This window comes from Toxorhynchites rutilus, chromosome 2 (assembly GCF_029784135.1).
Source record: "Toxorhynchites rutilus septentrionalis strain SRP chromosome 2, ASM2978413v1, whole genome shotgun sequence".
NCBI lineage: Eukaryota > Metazoa > Arthropoda > Insecta > Diptera > Culicidae > Toxorhynchites > Toxorhynchites rutilus.
Window position 1 is genome coordinate 180,719,762 of NC_073745.1, and position 19,118 is coordinate 180,738,879.

At 39.9% G+C, this 19,118-nt stretch overlaps 3 protein-coding genes and 1 long non-coding RNA gene across 11 annotated transcripts; 2 read left to right on the top strand and 2 right to left on the bottom strand.

The window, feature by feature from the left end:
• The first annotated feature begins 2,002 nt into the window (after positions 1–2,002).
• Positions 2,003–2,846, top strand: LOC129770728 (39S ribosomal protein L52, mitochondrial). The gene is made up of 3 exons (XM_055773749.1): positions 2,003–2,266; positions 2,320–2,471; positions 2,632–2,846. Exons 1-3 carry the CDS (start codon positions 2,224–2,226, stop codon positions 2,812–2,814), a joined length of 378 nt encoding a protein of 125 aa, XP_055629724.1. The 5' UTR covers positions 2,003–2,223; the 3' UTR covers positions 2,815–2,846.
• LOC129770726 (uncharacterized protein F13E9.13, mitochondrial) lies at positions 2,744–12,057 on the bottom strand. Of its 8 annotated transcripts, XM_055773747.1 has the most exons (6): positions 4,170–4,330; positions 3,933–4,095; positions 3,714–3,796; positions 3,514–3,654; positions 3,243–3,442; positions 2,773–3,187 (listed from the first exon to the last, which is right to left on the bottom strand). In XM_055773747.1, the coding sequence occupies exons 4-6, from the start codon at positions 3,643–3,645 to the stop codon at positions 2,851–2,853; spliced, it is 669 nt and encodes a 222-aa protein (XP_055629722.1). In that variant the 5' UTR covers positions 3,646–3,654; positions 3,714–3,796; positions 3,933–4,095; positions 4,170–4,330; the 3' UTR covers positions 2,773–2,850. The 8 variants fall into 8 exon arrangements, with proteins under 8 accessions (XP_055629715.1, XP_055629714.1, XP_055629716.1 ...); XM_055773740.1 differs by lacking the exons at positions 3,933–4,095; positions 4,170–4,330 and adding an exon at positions 11,526–12,057 and having other exon boundaries at positions 2,744–3,187; positions 3,306–3,442; XM_055773739.1 differs by lacking the exons at positions 3,933–4,095; positions 4,170–4,330 and adding an exon at positions 11,526–12,057 and having other exon boundaries at positions 2,757–3,187.
• Positions 12,058–12,240: 183 nt separating this feature from the next.
• LOC129770727 (uncharacterized) lies at positions 12,241–13,575 on the bottom strand. Its single transcript, XM_055773748.1, has 2 exons — positions 13,469–13,575; positions 12,241–13,412 (listed from the first exon to the last, which is right to left on the bottom strand). Exon 2 carries the CDS (start codon positions 13,312–13,314, stop codon positions 12,241–12,243), a length of 1,074 nt encoding a protein of 357 aa, XP_055629723.1. The 5' UTR covers positions 13,315–13,412; positions 13,469–13,575.
• A 2,947-nt stretch (positions 13,576–16,522) lies between these two features.
• LOC129771608 (uncharacterized) lies at positions 16,523–17,518 on the top strand. The gene is made up of 4 exons (XR_008742423.1): positions 16,523–16,944; positions 17,002–17,070; positions 17,134–17,215; positions 17,275–17,518. It is a non-coding gene; the product is annotated as an uncharacterized LOC129771608 (long non-coding RNA).
• Positions 17,519–19,118: the final 1,600 nt, after the last annotated feature.

Sequence of the window (19,118 nt, forward strand, 5' to 3'; positions counted from 1 at the left end):
TGATAATCACATTATTCGAAAGAAAGATTCCTTTTCTCCTCTGCAGTCGGACCTAACGGAGCATTTAGGGAAATCCGAGGTAACGATTATAATTCGATACCGATGGGTGCCATTGACTATGGATTTGATAGCGAAGAACACGATATGATATGGTGTAGTGAATATTATCGAAGTGGATATTATATTACATATCAATATTTGTTTACGATTGCTGCAATCGATCGTCGTTACTGGGAAGTTGGAATTGTTGGGAACATACATTGTGTTGTTCGATAGTAGTAACGCGAAGATTCCGTAAATCGCTTTATTAAGAAGAGATTACAAAATTCCTACAAGGAAACAAATTTAGTCTTAAACATAGATTAATTTCAGCAGTACATACTGTTAATGGCTCTTCTAGCTATCGTACAACGAAATTTAGTACAACTTAGTTTTTTTTTGTAGATCCTTCAATAGTGACAGAAAGTGTAAATAGTTTTAATATTTAGTATCATAATATTTTTGTTACTTTATCGCGAATGTTCCCTAGAAATAGTGTTTTCCTGTGTTTTATCTAACAAAATTTAGGATTCAGCTGAAACATAATTACTATTAGGATTTTTCATTGAATATTTTAACTACATTCTATACCTATAGCTTATTATGATTAATTTAAGTTATATTATTATATTTAAGCACAAATTAGTTTATAATTCAATAAATTGTAATGATCACTCTGCTGGTGGTTTTCTTTTAACAAAACGGACCTTTGTGAATTGTTCAACTTCTTTTGTTTTTTCCTGGCTTTGTTGAATAATCAACAATCCCCTGTCAGATCATCGGGTGTGGTCAGTGCAGGCTGGTTGTATAAAGGGCGTAATGCCTGTCTGTCGATGTAGCGATACCAACACATTGCTTGGCGTCCGGCGATAGAATGAGGCCAAGCATGGTATGGAATGGTTTTGTATTATTGAGACTTTAAACTTTTCAGTTCATTCGTCTCTAGCCTCGAGAAAGGCCCTTGGAACTCTACTCTAACTCCTGCACTACACGCCCAGCTCGTCCAGCAACGATGTTGTATAGTCGGTGTCCACACAAAGAATGGAGGCCAAGCACCACCATCGCTTTCTTTATATAGTCATATAGTCTACGTTGTAGCGACCGCCTATATACATAATCTCTTCTGCGTTCCTCACTCGTCTTCACCTTGTCCCTACGTTTCGCCTGTTCCTGTGGTTGCTTGTAATGTATAGCTGTTTGCTGCGGGATCGCAGACAAAATGTATGGGAAAGTAGGGGTTTCTGTCTTCCAATTTTTCATTAATTTGAACTTTATATGAGCTGAAAAACCGTAATTTATAGCATATAAACAATCGCTGAGGATATTGCCTATTAATGTGTGTATTTGGAACCAAAATCCATTCATTAATTGAGGAGGTATTAACGTTCAAAAACTGAACACTTTTTTTACATCGAAATATTGAAATGGGCCCCTATATTGAAAGGTTAGACCTAGTCCTACGTCAAAACGCGCGATCTAAAGCGATCAGTATGTCATAGCACGCGATGAGCTCCAATTAATCGCTCCGCATCGCATTGCATCGCACCGCACCGCGTTTACTATGTCCTCGACCTTATTGTCATTCTGATGAAGTAATGTCATTATTATTTATCGTGTAAGGGACCCTATAAGTATTAAAGGTCTGTCGAATTATCTAGATGTCGAATTATCTATATGTCGAATTAGATGTAGCTTACTGTATATATAAAAAAATATTTATTCCCAGCTTTTTTGACGTATCTCGCATATTTTGACAATATTATGCAGTATACTACTATAGTCCAAGGCGCCTAGAAGTATATATTAAGGTGGGCCAACTTGCTAAAACCACTCTTCAGCCATCTTGGAAGTCTACTGTGTTTTGTTTGTAAACAAAACACAATACGCTATTGCCGCAGCTCGCTCCTGATCAGTCTGTCTCTTTCACGCTACAAGCAAATAATTCCCCTTCTACTTTCTTCCGTGCTGTTTTCATATACCGCTCCCCTAACCAACTTAGTGACGAAACGGCCTCACCTAGTACCATAGACCCGTCTTGCTATAGTCAGTGCAGGTCGCTGCAATTTTGAGTGTGAAAAAGGTTTATTGTTTACATTAAAACAACCTCAAATCGGCCCAATTTTTCGCTTGAAGTTACTATCCGCTGGTAGAATTACATTGAATCTTCCTTGATATCTCTCCAGAATGGTTAATTTCCTGCCTAAAATACTAAGAAGCAATACAACAGGTGCTGACTTACCCTTTTTTTGGTTGTTTAGATAATTATTTTTTTCGTTCTAGTAATTTCTATCATCCGCAGAGTGAGCCAAACTGTATCCAATAACAGTAACTGGCGAGAGAGAAAACATGTTTCAAGAAATCCCAACAAAAGCGGTCCCCTGACAGATTTGCCTGATTATACGTTTTTGGATGGCAAAATCACTTCGCTCGGGGTATGAAATAAACTGGGTTTGATCACGAACGTCACTTCACGGTGAAAAGTGCATATTACCTCCCATTCAATTCACTTCGTTTTCACTGTGAAGTAACACGTTTGTGAACAAGTCCACTATGTTTTCGGAACGTTCAGATGATTTTATATTTTTATTGCAGTCGAACCAGAAGAAAAGGGTTGTACAACAGCGTAATTTGGTTGCTACCATTGTGACACTTTCGAAAGAAATGGACTCCGCTTTAGAGCGTTATGAAAGGCTACAACAGGAAAAGGAACATAATATGAGAGCTCGCGCTGGTAGTAAACTCAAACCAAAAGGACATTTATTGTTATCAAAATAATGAACATTGCTTGGACTGTAGTTACATAAAAGAAAGTTATTTCTTCATCGTGTTATTCCGAAAACCTTTTATCTTGTCCATCAAGGTACGTATTTTTGTTCCACATAAATCATTTTTCCAATTACCTCCGTGCTTGAAAAATGATCCAACAATGGCAGCTTTCGCTATACCATAGTATCGGTCAACATTATCAATCGTTATCCCCGAGCCGATAATGAGTGGCAGTTTTATTTTGTTATGTAATGATTGTACGTCTTCCACGTTGGTCTCGGAGCCAGTAGCGTTACCGGTGAGTACAATTCCATCGGAGCAGAAAAATTCTGCAGCTTGTGCTGTTTCCAACAGAGATACGTCGTTTGTAACGGAATGAGAACTGTAGAGTACAATGATATAATTCAAAATCACTGAGTTTCGACATTTTATATTACCTATGTTTTTTCTTTATGTCAGTAAAAATTTGAATGTGTTCAGCATCTATATTTTTACGATACCTAAGAATCTGACCAGCATCTGCGTCAGTAAATCCCTCGTCGGCGATGTGAGAGAAAACGAATCCTTCTGCACGAACGAAATCAAAATTGCAAGCCTTGGCAATGGCAAGCGCCTCAAAATTCCCACATGCTAAAATCTGAAATATTTCGTTGAGCATATAGATTGACTTTATCGGTTTCGGTAGGTTTTTATTATAACCTACAGTACCTGAATTCCACATGGGATTGTATCTCCTACGGCTTTCTTCACCATCATTCCGATTCTCGTCATACAAGCAACTGTTTCGGGTCCAAAATGTTTTCTTTGGATATATGGTATATCGTGCATGTTTTCAATCATTATAGCATCCTGGAAGTATGATACCGGGTTGTTTCATTTTTGCCAATAACGGATCATGATTGTAGTACAATTCCATTTTGGGAATAAGCAAGTGCTTCTTGAACCGCTTTCTTAACTGTTGCGTTGAAATCGCCGGCGAAATGTGGGGTTCCTGCATCATGATGAAAAATTAAACTTCTTTACTGTTCACACTAGTCAAGGTTGTTCTAGCTTTGAGTTCAATATTCGTTCATGGAGGGAAGTTATTCTTCCCGACTCCGATTCTGAATTGCGAGTATATATTCTACCTCCTAAATATTGAGTTCAATGTGTTTGCGGGAATTACTGGTTTGGCCAGCTTGAAGCGTAGGTGTTGCTTGGCCTTCAAACTCAATATGCAATAACATGTGAGTATCTCTCCTTTTCCTCAATATTTCTCACAAGGAACAATTTTTGTGCATTGTGTTGAGGCTATTTTGGATTATTGTGGTAGGTTCTTAATTTTTTTTTTTTTAGATAATTTACATGTATTCAATATCACTCACCAGGTAAAGCACCAACATGAATCATCCCTATTATTGGAAATTTGTTGGAAAATAATTGATTGAATCGATACATGATGTCTTTGTTTGGATTTTTTTAGAGAACCGGTTGTTAACTTCTAAGCGTTGTCTATATTTAGTGTGAAGATTGAAGTATCAGCGAAAGTCGAAACAAACGAAATAAAACGTCAAATGTTTCCCCATTCTTTTTTTACGTAGGACTACGTTTTTAATTTCTATATAGGGACGTGGACAGAAAAAGCTTGATTTTAGACACCCCCCCTCCCTCTCCGTGGACAAGTGTGAACATTTCCTATACTCCTCCCCCTGTTGTCCACGTGGACATTTCTCCGGTTTTTGGAAGAAAATCAAGAAGATCCTATATTTTTCGCTTAAATCTAATTTCAAGTTTGTTCCAATTTTCTATTGCATGTTTTGTTAATAGAAATGATAGCCTTATTAATAGTAACGATTTGTTTTAAATTCACCGATTTTGATATTATCGCGCTGTTCAAATCGTCTAAGGCTAAGGTTACTTTGGATAGGAGTACGCACGAAAATTTGATTGTACGAATAGAAACAAACAATTTTTTTCGATAGAAGGTGACGAATTCGAACGAAGAAAGGGGGAAGCAATGTAACCACACCAATACAACTCAATGTGGTTGTTTACTTTCACTATTGCATACAATTCGTACGATCACTTTTCTGCATCCAGTGTCACCGCCGCCTAAATGTTGTAATGTATTGCTAGTTTTGGACCGTTCAACACACCCGAATTGTCACTCAAACGAATAAACGTTATTTGTATTGACTGCATTAAACTTTGTGCTTCGTTATTGGGAAGGGATAATGACAATGGATTGGTGGATTGAACACACTTTAAAAATAAAAATTATTATTATTTTTTGCCCTACACTCACCTCCATCTCGATGATAATCTTATTTGAGGATCCTACAGTTGGGCTCCAATTATTAAAAAAAGGACACAAACAAACATTTAGAAACAAAATGAGTGGACAAAAAAACATGAAGAACAAAATGTATGGACCCCAGTGAAAAATAATATTTGTTTTAAGGAATCCATAAAATAAGAGGAGAAAAAATTAAATGGAAAAAAAAACAAATAAACATTGAACATGAAGTTCACAAAATAGAGTACTGGCAAGCATACAGAAGATGATACATGAATGGTTTATTGTGGTTGATCGATCTATATTACGAAAACATTAGTCATTGATTTGAGATATTGTTTTAATTTCTTTTGAAAATTCAATTTCCATTCATCTACATTCATGGTAATCAAAGAACAACAATCAATTCTTTTCATTCAAGATTAAAAAAAAAACATGTCTTCAGGGATGATAATCTGAGAGAGGGTACACTTACTTTGACACAAATCAAATCAAACGAAGCAGAAGAGACTAAACTGAATTAAACCTGAAGCTCACGACACCTTTTGAAACACTTTCAACGAAGTGGCAAATGAATATGATAGTCATCGTAGCGAAAAGAAAAAAAATCTCATTGCTAAAGAAATCGACTGTTATGGGGAAACATTTCGAATGGATCACAATCACGTTGATTACGTTTGGTAATCATTAAACTCTAAGCAGTACCCCAATTGGCAAAATTTGCTGGAGTTTATCTTTCAGTTCCTTACAGTAGTGTTTATAAAGAATGACTGTTCTCTGAAGCTGGCCTGGTGTACGAAGCAAAGCGTAATCGGTCGGTTAAAACATTCATAATAACAGTAATAGTGTTAATAAATTATTGTTATAAGTTGATATTAATTTCATTTTGAAAAAAAAATTATTTATCTTGTGTTAATGAGAAATAATTGATTTTTTCTGATATCCGGTATCAGACCGAAAACTAAGTCACCATCCGGTATTAGACCGGATAGCAAATATTGTCCGGATCTGTATCCGGATAGGCCGGATACCGGATATCCGTTTCATCTCTAATTTTAATACGCTCAGCTGCGAGCAGTACTTGTCACTAGTTGGAATCGAGACTAGTTGCTTGGCAGAAGATCATAATGCAGATTTTCTTCTAGTCTTACCAGACCCAGAGAACCTGCTTCGGGGTTATATTCAATTGGCCATTTTTTTTAACATTGTTGTGAATGAGTTGCTCTTCACAATTTGCTACAAATATGTATTTTTGTGCTCCCTTGGCCGAGCGGTTAGCGTCACACATTAACATGCTGGGGGTTCGAGTTCGACTTGCACTGAGGTCACGCGAATTCTAGAGCTTCACACTCCGTTAGTGTCATCCAAGTCAAATCATGCATTTTAGTTGCGTTTATGAAACGAATCGTAGATTGAGGTGCGTTCTTTCAAATGTTTTTCGATAGAATAAACCCTTATTCCGGAATCCGGTCGAATTTGAAATTAGCAAAATATTGCGTCCATTCATCTGATCGAGTCAAATCCAATCGGGTGTGCAAATGTTGCATCCTTGCAACCCACTAGAAGTGTATTACAAAAATTACCAGATATCAATAAAGAAAACATCATTACAAGAAACAGATCTCCACAGTTACGGCCCGTGCACTCATGGAAGTATTTGTTGTTCGTTTCAATTTTCGGAAAATATTGGGAGCACTCGGAAAATAAACACGAAGCCGTTTTGTCATCAAGAGCAGAAGCTGAATCGAAATCTGCACATGAGTCGTGATTTTTACACTACAAAAACAACATTCTTTATGTCTTTATCCTGACGAAATACATGGTCCTCTTGTTGCGATGGAAAATGAGCAACACTGAGATTTTGCTAGCTGATCTTTACAGCTTCAAAGCTATAATTATATTTCTTTTAGTTTTGTACATTTATTATAATTCTATTACTACTCACATTTCAGTGTAGTTCTGTAACAATTAATTTTAATTCAGATCAATATTCAGTTTTAATATTTATGCTGTCCATCTGCAGAAGTAACAACTTCTACAACTCTTCCTTTGGCCTAATAATTTCTCGTCGTATCGTCCACTACAACGACTACATCACCCATCTGAAGTGGTTTAACTGGTGCGAACCACTTGGAACGTCGAGTGAGCACTGGACGATACTCACGAGTCCTCCGCCGCCAAAACTCGTCAATCATCCTTTTAGATAATTTCCAACTATCTCTCAATGTACTAGAATAATCTATGGCCTGCACTGCTGGCTGATTCACTCCCTGCGTCCCATATAACAGTAAGTGATTGGGTGTGAGTGCCTCCTGATCTGCAGTTTCTATAGCAATATAAGTTAATGGACGTGAATTAACAATTGCTTCGGCTTCGAGGACAATTGTTTCAAAAGTCTCATCGTTGGGATGTCGTTGGCCATTACCGATGGCGAGCATTGCAGTTTTACGGAACATACCATCCGTTCCCATAAGCCGCCCATATGCGGGGCTGCTGGAGGATTGAAGCTCCATCGGGTTCGTGCATTGGTAAATGTAGCCGCACAGCTTTCATTTATTACCTTCATTTCCTTCTGTAACTCACGATTTGCTCCAATAAGGCAGGTGCCATTGTCGCTAAAAACTTCTAGGGGCGCTCCACGTCGTGCCACGAATCGTCGAAACGCTATAATGCAGGATTCTGTCGAAAGACTATGGACAATCTCCATATGAACCGCTCAAATAGTTAGACAGGTGAACAAGACCACCCAGCGTTTGACAAGACTTCGGCCAACCTGATTCATCATCGGTCCGAAATAATCGACACCGGTGTATGTGAACGGTTTCACGAAAGGAGTTAATCGCGCTCTAGGCAGCGGTGCCATCTGAGGAATCCGAGGAACTACCATGGAGTTCTTACATCGTTGACATTTGGCGGCTTCCTTTTTTTTATCAAGCGTCTCAAGGCTGGAATATAGAATCACTGTCTCATATCGTTGAAGACTGTTTCGTTGTTAGCGTGCAACAAACGCTGATGGTAGCTGTCGGTAATGAGGAACGTTATAGGATGATTTTTTGGTAAGATGATAGGGTACTTAGCTTCGTATGAGGCAAATGGAGCAGCCCCAATACGACTGCCCATTCGAATAATTCCAGATCGGTCTTTGAACGGTGACAACTTAAAAATCGAACTTGCTTTATCCACCAAACATTCGTTACCACTGTTTTCGCATATTGTCAACAGCTGGTATTCGTCAGGAAACACTTCCCTCTGTACTTACCGCTATAATAAGTTTTCTGCTGCTGTGAATTCTTCCGAGGATAACCACGTGTTAAATTTGTGATTCGTGCCTTTGCTTTTGAACAGTTTAATAGCCCTACACACGTATGCAGATGTTCTTAGCAATCGAAGCCAATTAGAGAAACGTTTTACACCGATGACCGGATCGTAAATCTCTTCTTTTTGTAATAACAACCGCTGTACTTGTTCTTCTGCCGTTTCCTGAACTCATGGTTAAACTGGCCATTCTGATTCCGGTTGATAAAGAAATTTAGGTCCGAACCAGAGACTTTCGGAACTCAAATCTGGACCTGATTTCCATTTAGTGGCGTCGTCAGCCACATTTTGCCTTGTTGGTACATATTTCCATTCATCCACTTTGATGATGGAAAGAATCTCGACGATCCGGAAAGCTACAAATTGATGAAAGCGGTAACCACCGGAATTAAGCAATGAAAGCAGTTGATGAATCTGTCCAGAAAACTTTTCTGGTAATCGCAAGCGTCACATTCTGGTTTACTAAATCCATCAGGCGAGCTCCGATAAACGCCGCCTGTAACTCCAATCTAGGTATGGTATGGTGCCACTTTAGTTTTGGCCATGACAAGAGAGCATTCTACCCCTGATTCGCCTTCGGTTCGCAGGTAAATAGCGCACGCGTATGCTTGGCGGCTTGCATCGACAATCGCATGAAGCTCTGATTTTCTCAATCGATCTCGATGAGTACAACCTAACAAACATCGAGGAATTTTTTCTTCGTTCAAACGGGACAGATAATCTTGCCATGCACTCCAACTACTTCGAAGGTTTTCTGGTATTAGCTCATCCCATTCTATTCCACTACGCCAGATATTTTGCATCAGGATCTTACCATAAATAATGAAATGGGACAATAATCCCAGCGGATCAAAAATGCTCATTATAACTCGAAGCACTTGGCGCTTGGTTGAAGCAATCGGTTGGCTGGTCACGAGTGACGTTCTTAAGTTCAACGGCGAGGTAAACGTGAAAATATCTGATGCAGGAACCCAGAACATTCCTAGAATGCGCTCGGAGTTTGGTTCTAAATTTAGATTTTTATTTTCCACTTGCCGCTCTCCCAAATTCTCCAGTACTTCTTTGGAATTCGAGACGAACTGCCGAGTTTCGAATCCGCCGTTTTCATGGATGTATTTAACCTCCTTCATGAGAGTAATTGCCTCTTCAATAGTATCCACACTGTCCAGGTAATCATCGACATAGTGATTGTCGATGATTGCCCTTGCTGCTCGTGGAAACTTTTCAGCGAAGTCCTCGACATTTCTGTTTTTAATAAATTGTGCAATGCACGGGGAACAGGATGCACCAAATATTACCACGTCCATCACCTAGACTTGTGGTGGATCTTCCGGCTGTACTCTCCATAAAAATCTCTGAAACTGTTTATCCGCTGCTCGCACCGTTATTTGGTGAAACATTTCACGCAGGTCTACCCCAATAGCTATGCTTCTTTCACGGAATCTAATCAGTACTGAGATCAATGAAACCATCAAATCGGGGCCTTTCAACAAGAGGTCGTTGAAGCTCAATCCTTCCACAGTTGCTGTCGCATCCCAAATCAAACGAATTTTACTTGGTTTTTAGGACTTTGCACCATGCTTGGAAATATCTGTATCACATCAATCTTTTCAGCTGAATTTCCGAACACATTCGATCATTATACCATTGCATTCGGGATACCGAAAATGAACCAACGCCGAATCTCACAATCACAGCCAGCCCCTCACAGTTGATTCATCCAGTTTTGCTCATTCTCTTTTTCGTTCTGTTCTGCGTACACGGAATGTGAGCAAAAAAAATATCCCTAGTTTTGTCATTCATTGATATTAATATATCAGTTCATTCACTATCAGCATCGTTTTCGGACACTGACGAAACGGAGAAATTCGTTGAGGAAGATAACGAAGTACAGAATGCTCATAATAGTGACAAAAATTAAATTGTTCAAGTTTGCAAGGTTTCCGTTTTACTTAAAATGCTTTCATTTTACATAGCGAATATGCAATTCCAATTCCACTTATCAGAAATGCTTCAAAAGACTCCAATTCCGATGTTTAAAAAATACCGTCTTGACTCAAATTTCAAACATTTGATTTTTGACTCAAATTTCGAACACACGAACATAGAATGGTGGTGTCCGAGACACGACCGCAATGGGAATATTTCGAGCTTCCTTTCGCAAACGGATCAAACTGTGCTATAGGATAAGCGGATGAAATTGCCAACATCCAGCTTTGGCTGACATGGTTGCATCCGCTACTCGGATCGATTCTGCAAAATGCCTCCTTGCCGTCCAAGCCAATGCAATCCTTAACTGTGAGTGTGCATACAGGTCTTGCTCTTTTGTTGGCATTTCCGCTTGCGCTACCGATTTGCGTTGCCCTTTCGGAGTAACTTCAAAAATAACTGAATAAGCAAGGCACTGACTCAATGAGAAAATCACACACATATCGGGATATTGAAAATGAACAGTTACAACATTCCTGAAAATTCAAAGGCAATGAATAAATGTGAATGAATTCTCATGACTCGAGCTTCAAGAAAAGCTCAGATAGCACAGAATGAATATGAATGAACACAGTTGTAAATTTGTTTGCCGTCGAATGAATGACAGCAGCATCGACAAGCAAAATAAACGCGTTACACTGATAAATATATATTTTCAATATTACTTAACAAGCTCAATATTTCCAAGCCCTGCTTTGCACCACTCCAAGGGGTAAATACCATGTTTGATTTGCTTCTACGGACTGTAATTCATCCTTCGATGCACGATATGCATAACCTTTCTCGATGTAACTCTGAACCAGCTCTTTAACTTTAATGTAGAGGTCTGGATTCCGCAATAAACGGTTTTCTAAACATTTCAAGCGGCGAAGTGCCATTGGATACGTATTCGGTAGATTATATTTGTTCTTTTTTCATAAAAGACCAACTTCGAATCCTGCCTTGATTCGCACAACTGTGTCTTCGAGTATTTGTATGGCTCTCTTATTGTCACGAGAATCGGGTTTTATGGTTATGCAAGAGTCTTTAATGTTGAAAAATTACTTCATCATATCATGCAGCGTGGGGTTTTTTAGGTAAACTTTATCTTGATCCACATGAACGTTTACATTTTCCGTTTGTATTGATTCAAATTAACTACCGTAGATACTCCATCCCAGTCGAGTTTTGACGGCTATGAGCCCTTTATCGCCACTTTCTCGAACTTTCAACGCGCTAGTCAGATTCACGTTGTCAACTCCGATAAGTAACCGTGGTACGGCATTTGAATAGCTTCTAAGAGGTAAGCCTCTGAGACTACAATGGGTTTCACAACTATTTTCGTAATTCATCATCTGACTCGGTAATTTCAGTTGTTTGACGGTACGGATGTTATGCAGAGAATATTGCTGTTTCATACCACTACCAGAAATTTGTTTTGTAACTGCTTCAGCAGAGCATTTATTATCACCTCTGGTCGTCCATACAAACGCTGCAATATTCCTATCACATGTGAAACCGATTGCGGTATTAAAAGACGTATGCGCACAGATTCTAAGGCGTGTCCTCGCCATCATTTCTGCAGACGTGCCAAATTTTCCGCGTCACTGAAACCACATACTTCAGTGGAGTTTCGGAATGAACTGTAAAATAGAGTCCAGTCTGGAGGATCGCCACAAAACATCGGAAGCTCTCGCGGTATCACTTGACGAGCTGCAATTTGTATAACACTGGGTCCATTTGTATTTGCATTTAAGTTTTACTCCGATTTGCGTGCTCCTTGCGTTTCCGACGAATGCTTCACTGATTGTACACAATAATCGCATGACTCAGACACTGGTTGATAGTTTGTATCATATCCCATACTTGATAAGACATTATGCCCAGGACGGTTGAACTGACGGCAATGGATTATACGTAGGATGACAGCATGACGATTCCAGTCTCGGCTGTAGTTGCTCAATAGACGAAATGTGCGACGATGTTAGTTGATACGGTGGATTTACAGCTGCAGCTGATGACATAAAACTGCACTTATTATTTGTTGCGGCACTGAGTACTGGTGTCGTATGTAGCATTTGGTTTGTTATTGTTAGAGATTTATTAGCATCTATTGAAGTTGTTAATTTTGATGCTGATGAACTTGTCATCACCTTTAAAGCTGGTGTTTGAGTTGGTTTGGTTGTTGATGCAGCACCCTGTAAACTGCTCGGCAATATCTTCATTGACTCAATGGGTGAAATGGAATAGGTGTTTAACTGATCTAGTCCTGACGGTAGAACTGATCTAAATGATACACAATTTTTTATTGATACTGTTTTCTCTGAAAGTAAGATGGTTTCTGCTGCAGCGTTTTTCGGAGTACTTGCATTATCGTAACCAGACGCGGTAGCTCCGTCTCTGTCTACAAAGGACTGTTGTGGATGTCTGGATGACGTGGCAGCAATACTGTTTGCTCCTTCGTTCTGTCCTTCTAGGTTCACCCACTTCTCGGTGTTTTCTCGAACATCATGCGGGCTAACTCCGCTTGTTGAACTGGATCTGTCATCATCACTTCCCAGGTCTGCCTGAAGTAACTCGAACTTCTTTTTCATCATATCTTCCTCTGCTTCCAACCGCATCTTCCGGAATTTTTCTTCTTCATCGATTTTTTTCATTCGAATTCGATTCTCCTCCTCTAGCCTTTTCAAGTACAGCGCTAACTGAGCCGACCGGCGGCTGCGTCGCGTTCCCTGGCTAGATCTCTTTGTCGGAATCGAGATTTTTTCATCTCGTTCGACGCAATACTTGCATGGAAAACTACGGTCGGGGCGAGGAATTGAATCATTTACACCTGCACAGCCGAAATGCACGTAGTGGTCACAACGATCGCGTTGCACCAGATTGTCTTCTGAATCAGGGCGATCACACATAATACAATTCCTTGCGGCGATTTCCACGTTGACTTCCATTTTTCCGATCGTATATCGATGAAATCTTTGAAGAAACTGTTGCGATGGAAAATGAGCAACACTGAGATTTTGCTAGCTGATACTTTACAGCTTCAAAGCTATAATTATATTTCTTTTAGTTTTGTACGTTTATTATAATTCTATTACTACTCACATTTCAGTGTAGTTCTGTAACAATTAATTTTAATTCAGATCAATATTCAGTTTTAATATTTATGCTGATTGATGCGCTGTGGAAATTTTCCGTCTGCACGCGATGGCTTTCTAGAGTGAAGAAAAACGGTCTGCTTATTTATTTTTTTTTCAGTTGGCTACAGTCGAGGGAGTGTCCGATCGCACAATATTTTCATGGCGACAGGGTGTTGTCGCATCACCTCTATTACCGTTTGGAATAAATTGATCGGCCGTGGACATGCGTGAACATTTTTGTAACACCTACCCCCCCCCCCCCACAAAATTTGTCCACGTGGTATGTGGACAGCCCCTAATATATATCATAAGGCGGCAAATTTATCCAGCATTTTTTAGGCCGAATAAGTAATTAGTGGAAATTGTAAAACAAGTGAACAATTTAACTAACTAATGCACTATTCTACAAAGAACCCCGGCACAAACACCTCGAGTTTCGAGTATCTGAAACGAAATCGAGGAAACGTCCACGGCGTCTAGTTGATGAACCGTCGATAATGCATCCGTTGGCACCAAAGACATCGCTCCCGATGAATCTATTCCATTAGCGGTAGAGCGAAAAGAAGACAAATTTTGGTTGTATCTTTCCGGCTTTGATCCTCAGGCAACGGAGCAACAAATCGACAGATTGCTAAAGGGTAACCTCAACACCGATAAGGCAGTGGAATTTTTAAAATAAGTGCCGAAAGGGAGGGGTCTCGACGAGCTTTCATTTGTTTCTTTCAAAGTCGGCCTGGATCTTGAGCTAAAGAACATCCCTCTCACTGCATTCTCATGGCGAAGAGCTTTCCATCAGTTCGACTTCCGATATACCGTACCGCCGAGACATATATTTCGATTCGAAAGAACCCTAGCACCAGCTGTTTTCTACGTGGTGGCGGAGTATTGATCGGTGTGAGAAACGGACTGCAAAGTACATCCGTTGTCGTTGCTGGGTGTGAACGACATGAGTTAAGTGCGATTCACATACAACATCCACGTCACGTTCACGTTCCGTCACGTTACGTTACGTCAGTTATTCCACCATACAATTATAATGAAAACATTCACATACACCGGCAAGGTAACGACCCGTCTGCATACGTTCAACGAAAACGATCGGCAGGATTGTAGAAAAGAATAATTGACGGAGAGGAACGGTTCCTTGGGTTTTTGTCTGGGCTTTGTGTCTCGGCTTTTGTTTTGATTTTGGTTGTACAGTAATTTACATCTAATTCTACATTTAGCCAATTGGACAGACCTGTGATGCAACACGTTTAATTGGACATTTTTACCTCTAATTGTACATTTTTGTAAACTTTGAGTTCGGGGCCCAAATTATGGACCCACATTGAAAGTCCCCATCAGTCACGAATTGCCTCAAAAAAATTGCCTCCAATGCCAAAATCGCCTCCAATGTGACACTGAGTGGTGCCTCGGCATGTCGCATTATAAGTAACTTACTGTACTTACTGTACCAGTGCCGACAATATTCACGTTCACGGCATAAAAATACGGCGAATTTCAGCCTGCCTTGTATTGACATCCTACTGCTCAAGCGAGAGTCGATAAATATGGAACAACACTATCAATGAACATCAACATCAGCTTGCCATAAAGTTCATTTTTCATTTGCATATTCATTTTCGCCATGATATTCGTAACGTCGAAATTGAATATCATTGCGTGTTAGTGAAAATAAAAGCATAAAATTCAACGTCAACTAATTGAGAGTGAAATCGATTAATGGTAAATGATAGCCATTTATTATACAAAATTCTTGTTTTTGGCGACATTGGCAATGAAATGTATGGTATAACTCTATCTATATTTTATGAATCTACTCCCGATTGGCCAGAAATGGCGTACACCCCAATTATATGGGCAATGGGTGACAATAACAGACGAGCGAAAAACGAACATAATCTTGTTTTGATTTCCGGTTTAAGTGCGATTCACATACAACATACACGTCACGTTCACGTCCCGTCACGTCACGATACGTCAATGATTCTACCATGCAATTCCCATGAAAACATTCACATATACCAGCAACGTAACGACCCGTCAGCATACGTTCAACGAAAACGACCGGCAGGATTTGTAGAAAAGAATAATTGACGGAGACGGACGTCTCGTTTGGTTTTTGTCTGGGCTTTGTGTCTCGGCTTTTGTTTTGATTTGGTTGTACAGTAATTTACATTTAAATCGACATTAAGCTAATTTAACCGATCTGTGATGCAACACGTTTAATTAGACATTTTTACCTCTAATTGGACATTTTTGTAAATATTGAATTCGGGGCCCAAATTATGGCCCCACATTGAAAGTCGCTAACAGTCGCGAATGGCCGATTACTGATCAAAATCGACTCCAATACGACACTGAGTGGTGCCTCAGCATATCGCATTATAAGTAACTTACTGTACTTTTTATGCCAACATATCGCTTAGCTCCAAATTTCGGAGTGAAAATCATTCGCGACTAGTTGAGAGAATTATTCTATTTATTATTATTGTTGAATAAGGGTCGGACTACGGGGTTTAAGCATTTAAATAATTGAATTCAATGATTCCCATTGAATTTTCCAAAATTCGAAACTGATTTTAGGCATGCTGATTTGAAAGAGTGCATTGCAATTCAAAATTGTTGTAGGTGGCGACACCATGAATAAAATTAATTGAATCATTCGTTTGGCATTTGACGTGACGGTGCTGTTGGAAGCATTGACTGCATGTGTGAATTGGTGGAGACATTGACGGAACGTAGACGTTCTTCTCCGTAACGTGCTATGTGAATCGCACATTAATGATACTGGCTATAAATGACTAGCAATCATATAAAACCCCTACGATATGGATATTGGATGGAAGGGCTTAAACAGCGGAAGTCGAATATCGTATTCCGGTGGCTTCCGGTGCATTGAAAATCGCCCTAGGAGACCGAAAATGGAGTTAGTGAAATGGAGTTAGAATCTAAGATCGTGTTAGAGCGAAATGGCGATAGTAAAAGATCATATAAAGCGGAAACGGAAACGGGAACGGACCGTACCCTTCACGGTAAAGATCGCGAGTTCAATTCTCACTCCCGACATTCTTCCAAAAATGGAAGTGACAAGCGGGCCAAAAAGGTGTTGAAAGTCATTATAATACAGTATAAAAAAGAAACGGAAACGGAAAGGGAACGCTTGTCACCGGACCCCTCGGTGTCGAACGCTCCCACAACAGCAGCGTCTCTATGAACGGGCGAAATTGGTCTGTGTTGGGTTGGGGTGTGTCGATGCAAATAGAGAGATAGGGATAGAGAAAGAGAGAAAAAAACAAAAGCAACTGTCAAAAGTTCCAGAGAATAAACAGAAGAAATCTATAGAAATAAAGATTGTTTTATCAAAGTTAGAAGGTGAATAGAAGAGATTATATCGCTGTATTTATAAAAGTGTACTAACATTAATCTTTATCGAAGGTATTTAATTATTTAATATAGCCTATTTCTACCTAAACTAATAAGTCTATGTTTTAGATACTTATTCTAAATCTTATCTAACTTAATCTAAAAGTACGGATTGGTTAGTATAAATTTGAGTACGTGGTAAGCACAATCAATTTGCTTGAACTATTTTGAAACGCCACATTCAACACATATATTAATTAGGCAAACAATCAATCGGAAGTCGGAACAGACAGTTAGCGGAAGTATAAATGAAGGATAAAAGATAGGGAAGAAGCACTAAAACGTAAGAAATATTTATTTAAAACTTATCCTAAACATAAAATATTTTATTTATATGAACAGGAATTGAAAGTGATCCGAACATTGAACAATAAAGGACACTACGAATTTGGAAAAGCTACTCCCATCTGCTTTGTTACCGCGATCCGTGAAGTAACAAATCTTTAAATTGGTTTTACACGAAGAAGGATGTCTGATCCGGTTAGCCATTCAGCGGCTGTTGCCGATCAAGGTAATAGCTCAGCTACGATTTCTATAAGCGCGAACGACAGAAACCCCCCAATCGATGTAAATGAGAAAAAGATAAATAAAGATCCCCTTCTCAAACCCATTTCGACAAACAAAAACTCCTCTATTAAAAGTAGTTCATCTAAAACTCCCGGTGAGAATTCAAAAACAGCTGGGTTTAGCTGTCAGACGTGTGCGTTAGATGACAATAGCCGTATGGTGCAGTGTGATGAATGCGATGATTGGCATCATTACAGCTGCGTGGGTGTTGACGATAAAATCGCGGATCAATCTTGGCGGTGTAATGATTGTACAAAAAAAGCGGAGAAAACGCGCGATCAAAAGATGAAACCAGCAGGTAGTATTAGTGGAACGAAGTGGAACGTGCCCCAACGGAAAAGAAGACTCATCGAATAGGGAAACATTCGAGGGCGGCAAAGGAGGAGAAAAAGCAATCTAGGTCGAAGGAAACTGGTGTGCCGGAGCAACAAGTTCCAGATGAGAAGACGAATCGTCAAGTTGGAAAGATATCAAAGGCACCGTCAGTAGCATCGGGGGCTTCCAAAAAATCTACGAGAGCACAACTACAATTAAAGCTGCATAAAATCGAAGCTGAACAGACGTTGTTAGAAGAGAAGAAAAAGTTGATGGACCAACAGTTTAGTGTACTTCAAGAACTAGCGGATCTAGACCAGGAAGAATCAGAAGAAGAAGAGGCTGAAGAGGAGGAAGATAATGATTCGAAGGTGAAGAGATGGTTGGACGAAGGTGATGAAGAAAAGGGCGAACCCACGGACGCTAACGACAAGAATGCCGAAGAATCAGACCTTGGAGAAACGGAATCGGATGACAGCAGTGTAGAATCGTCAGCAGATGAAGAGCAAACTCAATTCATTCCCCCGAAGCGATCCACGCCAAAAAAGGATAGACTGACCGAGCGAAAGAGAAACTCTACGCCCAGCAACCAGTTAAACTGTAGCCTGACTCGTAACCAACTCGCTGCTCGTCATGTCGTCGCAAAAGACTTGCCAGTGTTTACAGGAGACCCAGAAGAGTGGCCTATGTTTGCTTCCACTTACGAGAGTACAACACGAATGTGCGGTTATACCGATGATGAAAATATGATTCGACTAAGAAGTTGTTTGAAAGGAGATGCATATGCAACAGTTCGGAGCTTCTTGTTACACCCGTCGACAGTACGCAAGGCAATGGACGCCCTCAAGCTGAGGTTTGGCCAGCCACAGTTCGTGATACATTCGCTGAAGGATAAGTTGCTAGCCATGCCACCAGTGAAAGCCGACTCGATGAATAAAATGATTGATTTTGCGTTAGCCGTGCAGAACTTGGAAACAACGATAGCTGCTTGTGGAAGGAAGGAGTACATGCGAGATGTTTCGTTACTGAACGAGTTGGTGGGAAAGCTGCCCGCCCCGATGAAGCTAGAGTGGGCGAGACACACTAGAAGTATTCGGAAGGTTAACCTGACAACTTTTAGCGAGTGGACTTACAAGATAGCCGAAGATGCATGTTTGGTTTGTGAGGTACGTGGAAACCAAGGAAACAACCAGGGTCACGAGTCACGTAAAAAATCCAAAGCTTTCCTGAATACACACGCTGAACAGCAGGAATTAAGGAAAGGTTTTCCACACGGATCAGGGATGCCAAAGGCGACTGGAGAA